Below are 16,610 nucleotides of genomic sequence, written 5' to 3'. Positions count from 1 at the left end.
TCAACACTAATAGATAATCCTTTGGAGAGCGAAAGCAGCGAAATACCGTACACATTCATGTAGAGGCCACTCCCCCAACCCGATAAGCAAGGAAAGAAAAAAAATTGGCTGACGATTACGATACTCGGCAGCGTGAAATTTGAGCACAGCAATTGAAGTATTTCAACCATAGGCAACAGCAACATCTGCCTGCGACAGACAGTCCGGCTTGCCAACGAACCGTCTGTTTAATTTCATGGAGCAGAATACGCAGGGGGGCCGACTCTGTGATGAGAGCAGGCAACTAGTGCTTTATCAGGGTGGAGCAGCCGATACATGGCATATTGAAAGCATGGCGGAAACCCAATCGTTTTACTATTCGTTTATCAGCAGCTCTGCGCTCGCTATCACTAGGAAGCTATGGCTTGGGCTCAATCATGTCGCCTGTGATGTCACGTGCAGCCCAGCTGAATTCCAGTTGCATCCAACTGGTATCCAACTGGAATCAACTGGGAAATTGTTCCTTAAACCAGTTAGACCAGTTGCGATTTTCACCTGGGAGAGCCGTCCATTGCCATTTACACCATTCCCTTCACTCTTACACTTACTATTTTATCTCTCCTCCACATCTGTGATTGATCTGGGGCACCCACGTAATAGCCCTATTCCGTGGTCGTTCCGTTCGCACTATGCCTAGAAGCCCAGCGCACAAGGGCTATGCCACTATGCTGCTGCAGTGCCTCAGCGCTGTTTAACTCTCCTTATGTGCTGGCATGCTAAACAAAACCAAGAGCAGCGGACTGATGGCGCGCCGCTAGCTTGCTTTGTTGAGAACCCGCAGCAGAAGGTTATTTTGAAACTAGCCCCCCTCTTATCCTGAAATGTGCAATTTTGCAACCAGTTTCCTACCAATGCAACAATGTACAGTATGAATGATTTCCGCAACGGTTGGGACAACGATGCGAGCGGGAATACGGCTCGGTGAGAGCTGCCTTGTAGAAATGGGCGTGGGGCGCACCAACACGCATTGAGCGCAGTTCCGAACCAACGGCCGCCAAACAATCATTGCAGTCCGCCAAATGTGAGGTCATGTCATTGCATTGACGTCTCTACCTTAATGCCTACTTGGAATAGTTTGGGGCGATGTGAAGTCTTATTCTGGGCAGTTCCTGCTGTTTGTCATACCAGGCGAGGCTCCAGAACTGTAATGCATTATGTTTGTGAAGGATTGTATGGGCCAGCAATAATTCATCGCAAAATTAGTGCCGCCGCAAAAAAATTTATGGAAAAATGCGCTTTGTTACGGGCCGCACCCCTTCCAAATCACGAAAAAAAAAAGTGCGCCCTTTACATGAGTGTGTACGGTAAGAAGACATTGGAATAACAGTACTCTGTTACTATTATCTGTGGAATATTACGTGGCACCTACCAAAGAAAATGTACGATACTAATTGACATCACTCAGTCTGACTGCTTCTGTCATAAATGGGTAAGGCATTAGAGAAACGATAGTGCTACCATAGTGAGCTACTGTGGAGAGTTTTCATGCAAGGCTACTCCTGTACAAAACACACACACAAAGAATCTATGCCGCATTTGGTACAATGGACCAAGAAAATTCTAGGCTTGATAAAATCTGTCCTACCACCAATTAGACTGTTAGGCAAGGGAACTGCTGTGATCACGTTTGCCACGGACTAAATGGTTTGGTGACATTTGAAGCGATTCTTTTATTTCAGACAACGCAACTAAGGTTCCTTGTGAAAGCAGTGAACCAGGAATTGTGAAAAGTGAACAGCAGCTCATCAATGTCAGCCTGATATAGTTCAAGGACTCGTGACAGCATAGCATCTCGAATTGAGATCAAAAGGCCTACACAAGAAAGCATGATAAGTTTTTGTTTAAGCTGTCATAGACCTTTGCACAGATCACATCGAAAAAAAAAAAAAAAGGTGCATAAAGAGACTTTGTCTTCAGGGTTTTTTACACAAGATTCATGAAAGGAGCCAATCAAGACAAGCACACAGATGAAAGTCAACAGAGAAATTCAAACTTAATATATGCACTGAAATAATTGACCCAGTTCAGTTGCACTCTTTCTAAAGTTTCACTCACAAGCAGTTGAGTTAAAAACAAAGCTGAAAAAGCAAGTAACAGGCACTCCAAACAGAGCGAATTGGGTTTTTAAAAGCTGCCACGTGGATATTTCCCAAGCGACCAAGAAACATGACATCAATTAAGGCTGAAGAACGTTAAGCATGGTGTCGCTTCATGACTGAAGAAGTCATAAGTATTATGGCAACAAATAGTGACATTAAAAGTCAAAACACACTAGAACACTGATAACATAAACAAGTAATTGAAAGCTTGAAAACCTAGTAATACAAATTGTGTAATAATTTCAAACAGGAATGAAATAAAGACCACAAAAAGCTGTTCATAAGCACAACATGCTCCTTCATGTTGTCCACAAAAATGGAGTTCAATAGTCCTTTTTAAACCTATAAATTTTACATCTCAACGTCATACTCGCTGAGAACACTCCTAGCTACTTTATATCTAGATATACTGCAACAAAAATGGCTCACATCACACAACACAACGCAAGCTTACTTACAGACAGTGAACAGTACCTTGGTCCAGGATGTTCGGCAGACACATCCCTCAAAAGGTAGTCGCAGAACCTAAGGTGTGGCCTTACACAATGACATTCAGCTGCGGAGTGGCACAAAACAAGTTATAGTTCCTGTATTCTTCACATTTACACTTCTGCACCTCTTTGAGACCACATTCATAACACAGATATGCCAGGACTGACTGATTGACTAAAACTGTAACGTAGCCCAAATTAAGTGACAGCCCATGGTGGGGTAATGCCTGAGCACCACACCACTGAATACCTCACATTGCTACACACACACACACACACACACACACACACACACACACACACACACACACACACACACACACACACACACACACACGCACACACACATGCACACACACAGATGCTAGTAATACACATGTCCTAAACAATGTGGTCCTCAAAAATTGCAAGATACACGAACATCCTACACAGACAACTGTTCAGCGTCCTTGATGAGCAGACCATGCCTTTCACGCCGTTTGCCGGCAACAGAAACGTCCTCAGTGTGGAGCTATATCACGGCGGACTGCCAATGTGAAGGCTTTCAAATCCCCTGATTATCACAGGCACAGCACACGTGAAAATGTTTGAAATGCAGAGCAGGAAGAGACGCCTCCAGGCTCACAGAACACTTGCTAGATTTCATCCAAGAGCACATGAATGCTTGTGGTGCTCCTATTTCATGGAATGCTGCACGACTGCACATCTCTGACCTTTCTCTTTCCCGGCCGTTTGCTTAGAGGTTCCTAATATGGTCAGTCTCCGAAATGGGGCTTTGCAGCTTTGGTGGCCCATTGGTGCCGCACAGGTTATCTTCTTCAGTCACCGACTACTTTCCCCATACTTGACTTGAACACTCGGCCAAAGAAGGCCTGGCCACGGCCTGCACTGGAGCAGCGCCTTGTCTCTGCTTGAATGTGGAATACCAGACTCGCACTCCAGGCAGGTTTTGGCCGTTTGGCCAGGGGACTGGAAGCCCGTTTCCTGACAGTGTCGACTGGTCTTTGTTCTTCAGAGCCGTTTGACAGGCTCTCCGCTGTCTCCGATCAGCCCTTGGAAATTCGCCGCCGCGCCCTCTGCCGGGAGCTGACAGCCCTCCTGAGCAGCTGGCCTCGCGTGCTGGCCACTTCAGGCTCCTCCGGCGGCGGGGCACCGGCGGACCACGGCAGCGTCCACCAGTGGCTGCGTGCCAGGAGCCTTTGCTTGCGGCGCAGCCTCTCGGTGTAAGGCAGCTCAGCGCGGGCCATGTCCAGGCAAAGCCGGTTGTTCACGCCCGACCGCAGCACGATGCTGTAGACATCGTCGCTGTACTCGCGCGTCTCATAGGCCACAGTACGGCCGGAGTCGAGCTTCTCGACGCAGTGCTCATACAGCAGGCTCTTCCACAGCTGCAGCCCATCCACTTCCTGGCGCATTCGCTTGCGGCCGTACTCGTCTATCAGGCGCTCCATTTTTTTCCGGAAATGCCAGTACAGGCGGACATCGCCCGCGTTGTACCGCTTCATCTGTCGCCGCAAGTTGGCGGAGTCCTTGTCCCCGCTGCCTCCGCCGCTACTGGCACCCGCTTTCTGCATGCGCTGGTTGTGCTCGAAGTACACCACATCCTGGAAGACACACCAAAAAACAGAAATGCACGCCCAGTTTCAGTTTACCCATATCAGGCATCGAAATGAGGACGGAAGAATCTATGATTGAGGCAGCTTTAATAATGTGCTCTAGCTTTCGTTTGCAAATAGAGGTCACTGGAACTGTTGTCCGTCTAACAACAACAACAACAACAAAATATTAGCACGTAAGCCGGAGCGTTCATATGATTACCCGTGTAAAATATGTTCTGAAAACTGAAGTTCGGAGACGGAAAAAAAAAAAATGTGAGAGCAGGCACCTCAAAATGAGACTTCTTGACACGCTAGCTATATTTAGGCTCCAAAAACAATAAATTCTTTCGTACAAAATCAGTTCCAGTTTTACTACGTAATTATTGCATTTATGGAATAAGTAACTTGTCCGACGTTACAGCTGCTGACTAAAGGCTTATAAGCGACATCTACGCCCTCCAGAGAACCCTTGCCGTCGATACTGATCGCTTTTAAAAGGCAGTTCAGCCTACATGTTCTTATCTACAAGCTCAAGTGCACCCACGCGCAGCACACAGCGACCAACATACCTGGGTGTCCCAGCACAGCAAGTCTCGGAGCAGGATGAGCGACTCGTCAAAAAGTTCGGCGATGAGGACCAAGTGGAAGCTTTCTTCGATGTGCTGAATAAACGCGTCCACCTCGGAGTTGTTGGTTTGACCTGAAGTGTCCATCCCCAGATCGAAGAGCATCTGGTTGCGGCCAAACCGCGCCGCGTACCGATGAGAGTCTAGCCAGCGTTGCTTGGCGTCGCTCTTGAGGAATGCCTCGAGCGAGATACCCGTGTGGTTCTCCAGGTGGTAGTACAGGTACAGCGACTCAAACAAGTGCGCTGGGTCCCGCAAGATGGTGATGAACACCGTGTCCGGGGGCATCAGGTGGCGTAGGTCATCGCTGCCGAAGCGCACGTGATGACAGAAGATGTTGAAGCCCCACGGAGGAATCATGTCCGCTGGGATCATGGACCTGCAATCACGGACAGGAAGATAAACCAGATATATTCTTGCGTGTTAGATGAATAATTTAGCAAAGTTAGGACGAATCGAGAACCCTGTCTCAAAGATGTTTCAGCCACCAGAAGGAAGCACTGCTTGTCTCCTCAAAACAAGTTCTGTTGAAGAAGAACTGCAGATTGAGCTATTTGGTGTTGATTCATAATGGTGGTTCAACAGCACAAACACACAGACACCAAGAAAGAGAAAAAGACACACAAAACAGCACTGTTGTGTGTTGAAGTCTAAGCCTTCCATCTGCATGTTGCTACCTTGAGCTGCTGATGTAGGTCCAGGACCTGGTGCCCGGTTGCTGATAAGGAGTTTCATAATTGCAACGATTAAAGAACATTGTGATCGTTTGCTCTGGCATAGTATGATCCCATGTTGGGAGCCCTCGTTACATGCAGCAAAGGCAGCAGAGACTTCTCTGAAACTTCTGTGCACGCGCCCTACCTGGTAACCGCACCATGAGGGGGCCAGACCCATGATCTACTCCAACCCTCCGGTTTCGCAGCTCACCCCAGCAGCCGTAGAGTGAGTGAGTATATACTCACATGGAGAAGGGCTTCGGGTGGCCAAAATAGTTTCCTTCCCGGGGCAGGCCAAATGAGAGGTTGCGTCTGTCGCCAAAGCGCATGAGCACGTTCTGCACTGTGGAGCCGGCGCACTTGTGTGTCTTGAGCAGGAACACGTTCAGCGCGGGCCGGCAGCAGCCGCGGCACTCGTTCGAGAAGCGGGTCCGGTTGGTGAGGAACCTGCACATTGGCGTCACGGACACAGCGGAACATTGCCGCTGTAGCGAGGTGCAAGATGCCACATTGACAGTCTCATACACGTGCACTATTTTACAGAGTTCTAGCATAGCGTTATTTGCTCCCACAAGAGGCCAAGTGTGCGTGTGCAGATGACCCAAAAAGTCCAGGAATGGGCACAGATCAGAAATTGCACAGACGCAGTTGGGATCCCGCGTATGAGGACCAAAGGAACGTGCACCACACTACGTTAAAACTAAGCTGAAACTGCGCAGTGTTATGGAATAAATACACTGGAAGATTCAGTGCGCTTGTGGCAGTTTGATAAATTACACAATCAATTCATTTAAACAATTTAATCAAGCAGCAGTAGAGCTAGCACGACTATCACAGGCATTGAGTATTCTGTGGTGTTCTCACATTTCCTTCATGTAATCAAAGCGCTGACCTGAATTTCAGTTTACAAAAACATGCACATGCAAACACAGACAAACACAATGTGCCGCTTCGTACATTATGCGACATTTGGAAATATTTCTTATCTGATGGAGTTTTGTACAGACCGCTTTGAGCAGTGACTCACAATGACATTGTTTAATTATATTCGTGTAGTTGATTGAGTGGGAACCTCGCTAGTGGCGTGGAATACCAATGCCAAAGGATGAAAGTAGGAAGGGTAACAGAAGACAATTCAATAACAATGTCTACACCGATGAACGCAATGCACAACGTTTACACGGATGGAAAACAGGTGCAGGGCCGTCCACTTCTAATGTGAACACAGGAGCACGTGATGATTATGAATTGCCGCTCTGCAGAACATCTCAGGAGAGTGATGTCCACAGTTTTGCGCAGCTGCCAGAAGCGTGGAAATCACTGCCTGCGCCTGCTCGTTAATTAGCAGGTGTCCAACATGTAGCGTGTATGTGTTCACCTCAGAAGTGGACGATCCTGTACACTGAACAAGGTGCAACAATCACATTCCAGAAGGTAGTCTTGCACATGCAGTCTTTGCCATGCATTGTCCCAACAGCATGCAACACAGAGACCACGGTTTTAGTAATAACGAAACAGGCAACAAGAAGGCCTGTCGCCAGTGAATCGAGATTTTCCTTGTGTGTCGCTCGTTCTCGTGATTGGTGAGCTTTCGTTAATGTGCACTCGCTCATCAACACACATCGAAAATGCTTTCGCATATCCTTCGCAAATCAGAAAGCCCCAAAGAGCTTATATGCGTGAGCTACGATTCGCTGTAATTTATACGCAACAAATGCGTGGATGAAGCCGAATGAACTCATCCCTGAGAGTAAAGAAAAGGTTTCACTTTTGCCAATTTCTAGTGGCTAACTACGGCCCTTAGACTTTCATGGTGAAGGCAATTCGTTTGCGAATTGGTCACTGGCCCAGACACAAGACAGCGGCACCGCAGTTAGAGCTCACGCCAGCCAATGAAAATCTGGAACCACAACGCCAAATCTAGTCGGTACGAGCCTCTGAAAGAGGGCAAGTAGGTACATCGAATTCATGCTGTTCACACCACATTGCCGGGGTGAGGACAGGGGACAGCGGGGTCTCTGTCTTTAGCATGGCACGGACCTCTTGTACCAGACCGCCCTTGTGGCGAGGCTGTACTGCTGAACGCCGTACATGTGCAGGGAGACGAGCATCAGCAGCAGGATCACGAACACGGCCCACTTGCGAAGGTCCCATTTCCGCAGGCTGTTCTGCAAGGCGAAAGAAGAGAAAGAGGATATAGGGTCAGATTCCGCTATGCACCCTGGCCAATCCCCCGCCGTCGGTATGTGTCATTAAGCCTGATAACATCATCATCATCATCATCATCACTCTCCACAGGATGCATTTTGTAAAGGTGGTGAGCAACAAGCGCAACCAATTCTGCTTCCAATGCCGACGCCCCCGAGCGAAGAAGCCGTCTTTGCTGCGATATGTTGTAGCACATCTGTGCATGATTTCCCGAGCCCAATCATTTATAACAGGCTGGAAACAGGCGGGTCGCTCCGTCCGTGATCTGGCGAAGCCGGATCTTTGAAAGCTTCCTTCGGAAATGTTATTGAGACAGAAGCTCCTTCAGATTCTATTATATGACCACGTGATATCGGCACTCGCTATGCTCTACATTACCCTTCTGCTAAAGCTTGGAGTCAATGCATGGAAGGCGGGAACCGGAGCTAAGTCTCTGTTCAGGCACACGACGGGAATGAGCAGAATAAAGCGAACCACGATGGCCGTACACAGCTGTGTCGTAACTATCTCCGCAGTACGCTTATCAGCGCGCAGTGCCTACTGCAACCGACCCATAGTGATGCGATTAACGTTTCATAGCGGCTCCCGGTCCGCACGTAGCACGCGAGGGCAGGGGCGGGGCGATAGCTTTCCCATGGCCGCAGAAACGTTCCGCGTCCATGACAATAAGATGTCCGGCTCATCTTACCGATGCGGTCTCCCGAAATAAGCCTAGCAAGGAGGACGTCGACCGGCGTCGAGCTCGAGCTCTTCGCCGAAATACTTGGAACGAACAAGGCGCGCAGGGAACGTGGGGGAGAAGGGGGGAAGGGGAGGGTAGTGAGAATGCACCCCGAGGCTGTTGTGCAGACGGACCAGGCCAAGAAGAGCCCTACAGTCCGTTGTAGCCGTAATCAAATCAAGCAGAAAGCAGGAGTGACCTGCGTTGTGAGGCGGCTCGTTTGCCGGAACAACCCGGCCGAAGCTGCGGGTCAAACGCATGCGGGGCTGCCCCGGGCGAAATGCGATTCCCCCGCGCTCAGCTTCGAGGCTTCGCCCACGCCAAAGATGTTCCCGCCGCCCGAGATGCCGGCCCGCCGCGCGTCATGCTGCAGTCCACGCCAGTTTATTCGCGCGGAGTGCGAGATACGGCACATCGACTCTCTACGAAGGCAAGGCTCGATGGAAGAGAATATATTTGTGCAGAAGGACGCGCAGAACGCGTAGAATGTTGTGCAACGCACATGAAACGGGCCGTAGTAAGCCGATAAAGCGCGCAGCTCGATTCGGATGTCTTTGCGACACGACCCGCACACATCTGATGAGTTAGAGTCAAATTCAAATTTTGACTAAGGTAACTCAGCTTCTACCAAATGCAAAAAAAAAAAAAAATCTTGCTGGAGGACATTTGTGAAGCGGCGTCATTTGACACCCCAGGCATAACGCACCTTTATTGAAGAACCCTAGGTGGTCGAAATTTCCGGAGCCCTTCACTACGGCGTCTCTCATAGCCTGAGTCGCTATGGGACGTTAAACCCCATAAACCAAACCAAACCAAACCTTTAATGAAAGCCCCTTTCAGAGCCCCTTTAAGGGGACGTTTAGAAATAAGAACTGCCATTTTTTTACGGCACATGTTAAGAGAATATTTCTTTTTGGTGTCTGTGCATTTAAACGGCTAGGATGTGTGTTTTCGTGCCTGCTATTCCTTTGGAACAGTAAAATGATAAAACGAGGCTTTCGTTTACGGCATGTTTGACACAAAAAAAAATAAACACTACCCGAAGTCTCATCCAAGGAACAATTAAGTGCCTGCAGACTTGCCCCTCATCCATCCAAGTAACACACCGCCACGCGAAGAAAGCTACCGACATGTTACCGGCAAGCATACTTCCCTGCAACATTACCCTCAATGCGGCGAAGGCACCCCTAAACTAAGGTGGCTAGCATACCTAAATTAACATTGCCAATCCTGCGACACAAAAAAACAAAAACAAAAACAGGGCCTGCTTTTTAGGCATATTTTCAACTCTTGGAGAAGGCGGTTTTTGGAAGAGGGAGAGCAGAAGAGCGAGCGAGAAAGAGAGAGAAAAAGAAGAGGGGATGAATAACGGCCACTGGTTTTGCCATGGAAAGATTCTCGCTCAGGGGGCCGGTCATGAGGTGCGAGTTCCTCCGAAGCCACTTCTTCAGTAGAGCCCCTCACCCATTAATGCGACATGAAGCCTGAGAGGTGAATGAATCAGCAAGATATTTATGAACTGGCAGCTGCCTAACCGAAATAAGAGTTAAGTTAACCAATTCGCAAGCTCTGCGAATGTCTTACATGCATACAAATGGCAAAAATGCTGTTTCTAAGAATTGAATGACTTCAAGCCATTTCGACCGCTAGTTTTGCAGAAAAAAAAAGGGTACACAACTGCACCATTGCCATCGTAAGAAAACGTCATATGTGATACGCATCCATGCCTCATTCAATTGGACGCATAAGGCAACTTTCATGTTTTTTTTTATTTTTTTATTTTTTTTTTTTTGGGGGGGGGGGGGTTATGTCCAAAAACGACTCAGGCTATTAGGGACACCGTAGTGAATGACTCCGGAAATTTCGAATACCTGGGGTTCTTTAACGTGCACTGACATCGCACGAGTACACGGGCCTCTAGCATTACGCCTCCATCGAAATGAGACCGCCGCGGCCGGGATCGAACCCGCGTCTTTCGGGTCAGCATCCGAGCACAACCACTGATCCATCGTGGCGGCTAGACAAATTGCATTAGAATTCAAAATTGCTTTAAGAAATATTATGAGGCAGTTGACTGATGGAAACGGCTTCCAAACCTCAACGATTTTTCAATTTGTTTTTTCCCCGCCAAGATGGGTCTTGTCGAACTGTACACTCGCTCTTGAAAAAAAAAAATAAAAAATACACAGAACACCAATGAGACCTATTAGCGAAATAAATATAAAAACACTGAATTATTTGTCCGACAGTTCCGTAGTATTCAGCACGCAAAAAATATGATGCCTAGGAGCGCCGTTTTTCGTTCGCCGGCAGTTTAAACAAGTGGGACACAAATGTCTCGCTACTCTGGGGAGGGTTAAGGGCCGAAGCAACGCAGAACATAAAGACAGAGGTTGCAACAAGCACGCCTATACTTCAAACAAGGCAGGAACATTTACAATAATCGCGACCCGCGGGCGCATATAGACGCTGGCGAGGCGCGATGCCGACGATGTGGCCAGACATTTCGTTATACGCACCTATACCACACCACACCACACCACACACCACCACCACACACCACCACCACACCATACCCTACCCTACCCTACCCTTCCATACCATACGTACCTATCCTATCCTACCCTACCCTACCTACCATACCATACTTTGCAGTGCTATACTATGCAGTGTTATGCGTCTCAGGCTAGTGCTCTCCAAAATCGACAGCCAATGTCGTAAGAAGTCAGTTATATATACTCCGTATGCACACACTGGATGTAGGTTTGATTTGGTTTATTGGGTTTTAACGTCCCAAAGCGACTCAGGCTATGAGAGACGCCGTAGTGAAGGGCTCCGGAAATTTCGACCACCTGGGGTTCTTTAACGTGCACTGACATCGCACAGTACATGGGCCTCTAGAATTTCTCCTCCAAAGAAATTCTAGCCGCCGCGGCCGGGAACGAACCTGCGTCGTTTGGGTCAGCAGCCGAGCACCATAACCACTGAGCCACCGCGGCGGCACACACTGGATGTAGTCAGTGCTAAAAAATGTGAGCACCAGAAACGATTACAAAACAAACCTTTTTGTTCTGTGTTTCTAGTGTTCAGCTAGTGTAGCACTAACTTTATTTAAAAAAAAAGGGAAGACAAAAGAAGGAGGAAACCTGCTGCACCACTTGCCACCGACAAACTTCGATAACGTATCCAAAACGAATATGGATTCGGCCAGAGCGGTCGCTCGTTTCGAAAAATGAAGGCATACTTCCGCGAACAGCCGAATGTACGCCTACACGGAGCTCTTGGAGCCATCAAAGGCACGACCCCCAGCACAGCGGGAGGACTTGTTCCGTCGGCACCGAGCATCCGCTCACTCAACGGTACGATCGGCCGGCGGTTACAAGACCCGGACGGGCAAACTCTGGCGAACAGAGAAGCCGGGGCTCAGTCGGCTTGTCGAGGCGCGTAGACGGCTGTAGTGTTTGCTGCGATAGTGGCACGGTCACGCTGCTGCGAGCAGCAAGCCGTCCGTTGACAATCGATGGGTCGACGCGCGTCCAGGGGACGAAGTACACTCGCCAGCCCGCGCGGGTGGCGAGCCCCGTGCCCCGTGGCTTGTGACCGTCACCAGTTTGCGTTGTTCGCAAGGGAAAAGAAAAAACGAAAAAATAAAATTCTGCAAGCAGCACACTCGTGCTTTCTAACTCAAGCTTCCACTCAGCACAGCTTATTATTTTAAGTGGTGCTAATGCTCTGCGTTGCGTTTTTTTTTTTTTTTTGCTTTTCAGAGAAAGCTCCCGGTTCGATAACAACGGCTCGATGCGTTCACCGAGCGAAAAGGCGGGTTGTTTGCACTTTTTTTTTACTAAACTAATGACGCTCTTCGGTCGGTCATAGCTATCCCTATTGCTTTTCGTGGCAAGCGCATCCGTATCATAGCATGCAAATAATGACAGCGGCTTGCTGCCGCCATCGAACGGGACAACTTGAGAGCAATTATTTAAAATGAGGCCATTTTAAACTCAGTAACGGCGAAAAAAAAAAAAAGACTCGGAGACAAGGCCCTTTACCACGCGCCGCAACGCACTAATTCAGGCTTACTATTAAAAACTACACTTTTCAAGCCCATTAAACTAAAACAACACCAAGCGCAACTAAACGTGACAATGCTGATACAGTTTTGATTGTAGTGAAAGTTTTCGCGGACGCACGTAGCGCAGTGTTCGTAGAAACCCCGGCGTCTTGTGCAAGGCGGCATGCGTTCTGTCAGTGGTAGTTGCTGCACTGAAAAATAAAGGAAATTTCGAAAGGTGAAAATCAAATAGTTCCGTTCTTTACTGTCTGGGTTAGGCAAAACAACCCGCACCTATATTAACGCAGTAACTTCTTCCTTCACTACTCCCGTAGCCCGCTTCGCCTGTTACTAAGGGCCTTGAAAGAGTTTTAAACAACTCGTAGCGTAGCCTACCAACTATATGTGAGCGACGGAATCATATGACTGATGTCTCTTTGCCTTTTTCTTTGCCCTGCGCGTTGTTATTCCATCTTAATTTCATGGTGCGTTAAGAGGCCGGTCAGAGCCTTTCTTGTTATAAAATATGGTGCGTAGCGAGACGCAGAATAGTTTATAAATTTATGCACGGCTCCAAGCAAATAGTATATTCTCCCCCAATATACGGAAAGACAGGAAAAAAAAAAAGGAAATATGGCTCATTAACAGAACACATCCGATACACATCCACGCCAGTTGCATGTTTCCCGTGCCTGAAAACGCTGTTGGCACGAATGAAACGATTACAGAAATTAATTTAACTCACCTGTAGAGTCGCACGAGTTTAAAGCTTTTAAACAAAGATACCACCAGTGTAGTGCGGAACACTTGCGACACGCTCTCCGAGGAATGCGCGTAACAACATGCAAGCCGTCCGAGCCATGGTGATGCAATGCACGCAAAAGGGGGATTATTTCCAATCGCCCACACACCGCACTCGTAAACCTTTTCGAAGTCACGATCCATTAGGCCGGGCTGCTATTAGTACTGCGTGCCACGCGCTCCCGCCTTCAAGGTCAAAAAGGGCAAGGCATGGCCACACCCGAAAAAAAAAAAAACATATCGGAGCTTTTATCTTCTCAAGAAACGAAAGTAAGGTCATTTGCGTTTTATGTCACTTAAAAGGCAGCGGCCATTGCAATAGCTTACGAGAGCCCCAGGGCGTCGCTATTCCAACAGCAATAGAGAAGAAAGGGCAGTCAGTCACTGACTCGCACTAGCTGGTCACAGGGAAAGCGAGTCAATAAACGAAGAAAGATCGGCTGCTCTATTCACACATTTCACACAGCATACAAATAAAGTGAAGTCTGCGCAGCAAGCGAACGGTGCGGGAACCAATTAACTCGCCGGAACACATAGCGGGAACAACTTCCTTTTTTCACCACTTGGGGTGGAGCTACTCGCGTAGAACTAGGAAGCAGCTAGAGTCGTTAAACCCCATGTAACGGCCGGCCGGCTGTCTTGTATTTCACGATAAAACGGACCGAAAAATACAAATCTGGCGAGGAGTCGAAAGGAGTGAAACATCTGTACGCACGTAGGGCACCGGAAGACAGGCGGAAGGCGAAACCACCACAACCACTACCATACTGCGGAAAACACAGCTCTGGGCCTTCTCATTAGAGCGGGGAGACAACAACAACAACGAAAAAAGAACAACGAAGAGCCGCGGGGTGCAGCCTAGCATGCCGGTCGTTTTCCCCTGCATGTTGTTCACGGGCGGAAATTGGGGTCGTTCTAGCGCGGCCCTTCCAACGCAATTCATTCGGCGACGAAGCGCATTCGGGGACGAGGCGTGGAGGAGGGTGGAGCTATTTGCGCAAAGCACGGCAAAGCACCCCTTCGCCAGCCTTGTTTGGCTACGTAATGGCCGAGTTGTATACGCGTCCAGCTGCGCACCAGGCATTCTGTGCCTGTGAGTGTTGCTTCTCCCAATGCTGCTGGTGCCGCTATTGGTCCCTTCAAGGGAAGAAACCACGAAAGCTTCCTCCGAGAAATTGCTGTTTCCTTTTTGTTTCGGTTTCGTTTATTGCCCCAACACGATCAACGAATCTGAAATAAAACGACAGAAGTTGTGTTGTTGCCAAATTGTTGAATAGTGACGCTTCGCATTGTTGACTATTGTTGATGTTTTGTCCATTTCAGTATCAATTGGTTGATTGCGCATAAAAGAAAAACACATCTATGCGTGCTATTTGTGTGTGTGTGTGCGCGTAGAGGGGGGGGGGGGGGGGGCATACACTTATATAAGCGCACGCAGCAACAGTTCATACTTCATTGCTGCAACCCCGCGTTAACGTGCACGGTGCAGCCATAAATATAAGCATGATTATGCTTATATTTATTCATATAGGTATTACGCGTGTACGCACAATCCTAAAAGTACACTCACATATACAGAGAGGGGCACAGTTTGGACACTGCTCTAACATGGAATGACTGAATATCTATTCATGCTGCTGACCAGCTTCACCTTCATATACTCCTCCTCTAGGGTGTCCGAATGGGTGCGGGTTATGAACTACGAATCAGCTATATAAACTATTATGGCGTCTACATTTACTCTAAGCACCGTACAATTATACAGGTTCAAAAGCAGTGTTCTCTAAGTTGAACTCTAATTCCTTCTAGAACACAAAAAAAGCTAACTGTAGAGTGTTATGATTGTACTTCTGGCCACGTGGGCCCGAGCAAGCAGCAACCGAGAATGGTTGACAAGGCCGACAACCTCGCGACGGCGGCAGACCAGTGTAGTGCTTGTGTAGTTTCTAGAAGAAATCAACACTCCGCTAACACAAAGAAAATGCTCATTTTTGTAATGGAGCTGCTGGTGGCATACCCAGTACGCCACAAGGCACGCATTCGTAGCAAGTGCAGTGTGGCTAGGCTTTTTCGTTTTTAGTGAAGCGAGTCCGAAACTACAAGCGTCCGCTTTTTTCTTTTCTTATCGATAAATTCCACTCATCCGCGTCGGCATCGGCACGCATTTACAGGCAATGAAAAGTGACCACTGATATTGAGGGTCGCCTGAAAAAGCGAGCGCGAAATCGTGCAAAGAGTGAAGGACATAGTCGACATAAAACGACGGAAATTCAGGACCGCCTCCTCCAAAGACTGCGCGGTGGCCAGCTTCAGGAGGTGAGCAGAGGAGAGCCATCACTTATCGCTCGCCCAGTCGAGTACTTGGGCGCCCCCTACAACTGTTCTTCGTGCGCTGAGCTGTTCATCCGAATTCCGCATATGATGAAGCAGTCGATGTCACAGCGACAGCTTTTGGCGGCGTAACACCGCGTCACATTGGCGTACCTGAAACTCGCCATGCCAACACACCACGATGAGTGGTCCTCGACTACAGTGACGTCACGTGTGACAGAGCAGCGACGCCACGCGCTCTTTGTCCAAGAAGAAGACAAATAATAACGAATAAACGCTACTGTATTTCCCACCGTCAAAAGCTCTCACTGAACGCCCCGTTACACAGTGGTAACCGTCCTGTGGTGTTTCTAGACCAATCAGAGGGCCGGATTCAGATACACGAGTTCCGTCGGCAGTTTCGCAACTGCTGAATTCCTGAGGACTGCGTGTGCCCTTATAAAAGTGGTCAATAGACAGTTTATAGGTTTCTTATAGACTTTATAGCCTTCCTATAGATATTTCATTTTGCCTATTCACATCCTATTCACGTCAGAAGTCTAGTAAAAGTGTATGGTCATAAGTCTACAAACTGTCTACAGAATTTGTATTGCCTATAGACTTATCTACGATTTGTCTATAGCCAGTCTTTAGACTTAATAGACAAACGTCTATAGACAGCCTACAAACTTTCTAAAGAAATTTTTGTAAGGGTGAGGGCAACGCGAACATCCGTGATCCACGATGAGAGTAGAAAAAGAACAAACAGACGTCAAGTTAGCGCGAACGCCGAGTGGCGCTGCTCGCTGGTGAAATTAGGGCGAAACTTGACTCGGAAGGCGAGCTGCGCAGATATCGCAGCGAGGTAACACGACAGAACGCAGACATCCGCCTGTTCCCGATAGCGGCGTAACCACAGCGAGCTGCGCGCGCTTCACTACTATACCAAC

The 16,610-nt window shown here is 48.3% G+C and overlaps 1 protein-coding gene across 7 annotated transcripts in view; it reads right to left on the bottom strand.

Moving 5' to 3' along the window:
• Window positions 1–1,684: 1,684 nt before the first annotated feature.
• The window catches only part of LOC149340165 (galactosylceramide sulfotransferase-like), a 161,351-nt gene continuing 146,425 nt past the window's right edge, over window positions 1,685–16,610 (bottom strand). For 5 of the 7 annotated variants that reach the window (XM_089548914.1, XM_089548913.1, XM_089548912.1 and 2 more), the window contains 4 exons: window positions 7,610–7,737; window positions 5,816–6,016; window positions 4,797–5,232; window positions 1,685–4,233 (listed from right to left, as the gene is read on the bottom strand). In XM_089548914.1, coding sequence (XP_089405040.1) covers window positions 3,676–4,233; window positions 4,797–5,232; window positions 5,816–6,016; window positions 7,610–7,737 — 1,323 coding nt within the window. In that variant the 3' untranslated portion in view covers window positions 1,685–3,675. The remainder of the gene's footprint in view (window positions 4,234–4,796; window positions 5,233–5,815; window positions 6,017–7,609; window positions 7,738–16,610) is intronic. The other 2 variants (XM_089548917.1, XM_089548919.1) reach the window with 1 other exon arrangement.

Source organism: Amblyomma mixtum, chromosome 6 (genome assembly GCF_055824585.1).
Source record: "Amblyomma mixtum isolate Tamu chromosome 6, ASM5582458v1, whole genome shotgun sequence".
NCBI classification, from domain to species: Eukaryota; Metazoa; Arthropoda; class Arachnida; order Ixodida; family Ixodidae; genus Amblyomma; species Amblyomma mixtum.
Note: the sequence above shows the minus strand (reverse complement) of the source record. Positions and strands in the feature narration are given on the sequence as shown.